General features: G+C 40.1%; 1 protein-coding gene across 1 annotated transcript; it reads left to right on the forward strand.

Annotated features, from left to right (window-relative positions):
* Nucleotides 1-1,750: 1,750 nt before the first annotated feature.
* LOC100027122 (olfactory receptor 14A16) lies at nucleotides 1,751-2,692 on the forward strand. The gene has a single exon (XM_001377474.3). It carries the CDS (start codon nucleotides 1,751-1,753, stop codon nucleotides 2,690-2,692), a length of 942 nt encoding a protein of 313 aa, XP_001377511.2.
* Nucleotides 2,693-3,841: the final 1,149 nt, after the last annotated feature.

Below are 3,841 nucleotides of genomic sequence, written 5' to 3' on the forward strand. Positions count from 1 at the left end.
TGGTCTCCTCTGTGCTGGTCAGTGTTGGGGCATATGCACTGATGATGGTGGCATACCGGTCTTTGCTGAGAGGCAAACGGGGATCTTCATGAGCCTCTCGCTAATGCCCACAGGCAAGTCTAATCAAGGGAGAGGACTAGAAAAGGTGTCCCAAACATTGCCTGCCCTACAAACACACGGTCAGCACACCGTGGCTGGTGGGTCATCCCCTTTAAGCGGTCGAAATCAAAGAAAAAATACCACTACTGGGCGTGTGTCCCAAAGAGATCAGAGATAGGGGAAAAGGAGCTATTTGTAGAAAAATATCTTAGCAGTTCTTTTAATAGTGGCAAAGAATTGTAAACTGAGAGGTTGTCCATCAAGAAAGAGAAAAGAGGGGGGATACCAGGTGGAGGTGACCACTGGCATTTGTAGTCATGATCCTGCATGTAGGAGGCCCACGGACCAGTGGTCGCTCTGCCCTGTGGGCAGCAGGGACGTTCGGCAGCATCCTGGGTGACTGAGCAGCCCTCTCTAGGACAGCACTGCTCACCCTAATCAAGGGAGGGGATTAGAAAAGGTGTCCCAAACATTGCCTGCCCTACAAACACCTGGTCAGCATACCGCAGCTGGTGGGTCATCCCTTTAAGCAGTCGAAATCAAAGAAAAAATACATTTCTCTAATCAATAGTAATTTAGAGCATTCCCTCACATGACAATACACAGTTCTAATTTTTACATCTAGGAACTGCCTGTTCATTTCCTTTGACTATTGTTCTTTTGGGGAATGCTTTGTGTTCTTATAAATTTGGCTCAGTTCTCTCTATATACTCAAAAAATGAGACTTTTGTCAGATATTTGCTATAAAATATTTTGCTAATTTGTTGTTTCCCTTCTAATCTTGGTTCCATTGAATTTATTTGTACAAAAACATTTTAATTTAATGTTATCAAAATTATCCACTTAATTTTTCATAATATTCTCTATATCTTGTGTTATGATTTGGGATAAGAATAGATTTATTGGTTATATCATGTTTATTGGCTAGGCCAGCATCATAACCAACAAAGTAATATAGGTCTCCATGGCTCTCTCATGACGATGGATGACTCCAGCTGGGCCTGGCAACTTAATAAATAGATTTTTAGGAACCCATTATTCAGTCCTTCGCTTAACCATCCCAAGACATATTTAATTCATGACCATTAATTAAAAAATGATTGATTAACCTACCTACCCCTCCCTATCTCCACAGGTGGACAAGTCATGTATACATGAAAAGAACCCTTTGCTTGATTTATTAACCAAAAAAGGATTATTAACCAAAAAACATTTCCTGATGATTGCCAAGGACAAAGAAAATGCAAAAAGCAGCAGACTGGATAGTATCTCTGAATTAGATCCCAAACACAGTAATACACAGTAATCATTTCCAGTATATAAGAATTAACATAGTTTATGAAAAATCAATTTTCACATTGTTTGGTCATAAATTCTTGCCTTTTTCTAAAAGTCTCACAGGTAAGCTTTTCCATCCCTAATTAGTTTATGGTGCTTCCCCTTATTTCTAGATCAAGTATCCATTTTATCTTTATCTTAAATTGGATCTTAGTGGCTCCATCTACAGTACTTACAGAAAAAATCTACCAGATCAAATTACTGTTGTGGCCAGGATGTAAGTAGGGCCAGTGGTCTGTAATACTCTTGAACTTAACTGCTCATCAGTGGGATTAATAACACATTTCCCCCTTTTTCCTTCACTAGGCCAAGAATGACCAATGCTACTTTAGTGACTGAATTCATCCTCATGGGGTTCTCTGAGGTCCGAGAGCTACAGATCTTGCATGCTGTGCTATTCCTATTGATCTATCTGGTAGCCCTGCTGGGAAATCTGCTCATCATTGCCCTTACCCTTCTTGATAAAGAGCTCCACACACCCATGTATTTCTTCCTGAAGCATTTGTCTTTTTTAGATCTCTGCTACATCTCTGTCACTGTTCCCAAATTCATCAGCAATACCCTAGCCAATATCAGTTCCATCTCTTTCCTAGGATGCATCACCCAAGTATTTTTAGTGGTTTCCTTAGCTTGTGCAGAATTAGCCTTGCTAACAGGGATGGCCTATGACCGTTATGTGGCCATATGTCATCCTCTGCACTATGCAGTCACTATGAACAGAAGAACCTGTGTGAAGATGGCAGCTTCCTCCTGGCTCAGTGGGGGACTTTCTGGTCTTTTGCACACAGCCACAAGCTTTTCCTTGCCTTTCTGTGAATCTACCAGGATTCATCAGTTCTTTTGTGAGATCCCTCAGATCCTCAGACTCTCTTGCTCAGAGAGTTACTCAGCTGAAATTGGAGCCCTTGCCATCACTTCCTCTTTGAGTTTTATCTGTTTCCTCTCCATTTCTGTGTCATATATTCACATATTCTCAACTGTCCTGAAGATTCCCTCTGTGGTGGGTCGGTCCAAAGCTTTCTCTACCTGCATGCCTCATCTTATAGTTGTCACTATCTTTCTTCATAGTGCAGCAGTTGCCTACCTGAAGCCAACTTCAGCTTGTCCCTCTTTTGTGGACCTATTGATGTCTGTCTTCTATACTGTCTTGCCCCCTACTCTGAACCCTATTATCTACAGCCTGAGGAACAAGGACATGAAATCTGCCCTGAGGAAGCTGGTGAAAAATCATCTTAATGGTCCCTTTGAATTTTGAGTCAGACTGTTGTGTGTTGAGCAATTCAGAATAATGGAGGACATCCCATTGAAAGTAAATGGACAGGACTACTGGCTCATGTCATTTCTTTTACATTTTTGTCTTGTCTTTCTCATCGTCTTCTCTGCTGTTCTTCCATATGCTCCTGTCTTCTCCAATATTTATGCCTCAGAGGTAGGTAATGCACTGGTAAAAACACTCAATTATAACCAAAAGACCTGTTTCTGAGTATTGACTCCTCCATTTATTTCTTGTGTAATATCAGTCAAATCATTTAATTTCTATGACTCTTACGTATGTCACCTGTAAAATGGAAATAATACTTACACTACTTAAAGGTCCCACCTCCACACAACCAACCAAAATTATTATAATATAAGCAGTATAAGATCATGATGATATTTTAAATATGTGAATAGATTGGTTCACACCTTGCAAAATATGCCTTTCTTTGATTGAATCAAGAAAAGACAAGTATAATTAACTGGAAAACCAACCAAGCTGATTATGCTTCTGGATCTTCAAATACTGGAGGAATTTCCATAGGTAATTTAATCCAGGAGCAAAAGTGTCAAGTGCCAGCAGCTTCCAGGCCCAGAAGGACATTGAATAGGCAATTTCTTTCACCTATACTAGAAGTCAGGAAGAGGGGGATGGTAACCAATTCCATAAAAAAACTAAAATTTCTACCTCCACAATGAGCATGTCATCAAAGAAACTGTAGCAGTAAGAGAATGTGTCCACCTCGGATTAGATAGATATGTAGATAGATAGATAGATAGATAGATAGATAGATAGATAGATAGATAGATAGATAGATAGATAGATAATAGCAATTTACTAAGCTCTTACTATGTACCAGGCACCAGCGCTACATTCTAGGGATACAAACAAAACAGTCAAAACAATATTTGCCTTCACATTATCACTGAAGAAAGACCATACAAAGGGAATCTAGAGATAGATGTGAAGCATGCATTGTGTTGAGGTAAAAAGAAAGTAGCACAGAAGCCTAGTCCTAAACTGTCACAGGTTGATAACCCTGGATACATCTAAGAAAAGGATCTGGGAGCCCTCATCAGAGGTTGAGATTTCACAGTCTGTCTGAGAACAGTTCTGAGTGCCCTTGCCTCCACCTTCTTTTAGCTT

This window comes from Monodelphis domestica, chromosome 4 (genome assembly GCF_027887165.1).
Source record: "Monodelphis domestica isolate mMonDom1 chromosome 4, mMonDom1.pri, whole genome shotgun sequence".
Classification (NCBI taxonomy): Eukaryota; Metazoa; Chordata; class Mammalia; order Didelphimorphia; family Didelphidae; genus Monodelphis; species Monodelphis domestica.

Coding starts and splice junctions, on each gene's coding strand:
- LOC100027122 (XM_001377474.3), top strand. CDS start 1,751: ATGACCAATGCTACTTTAGTGACTGAATTCATCCTCATGGGGTTCTCT.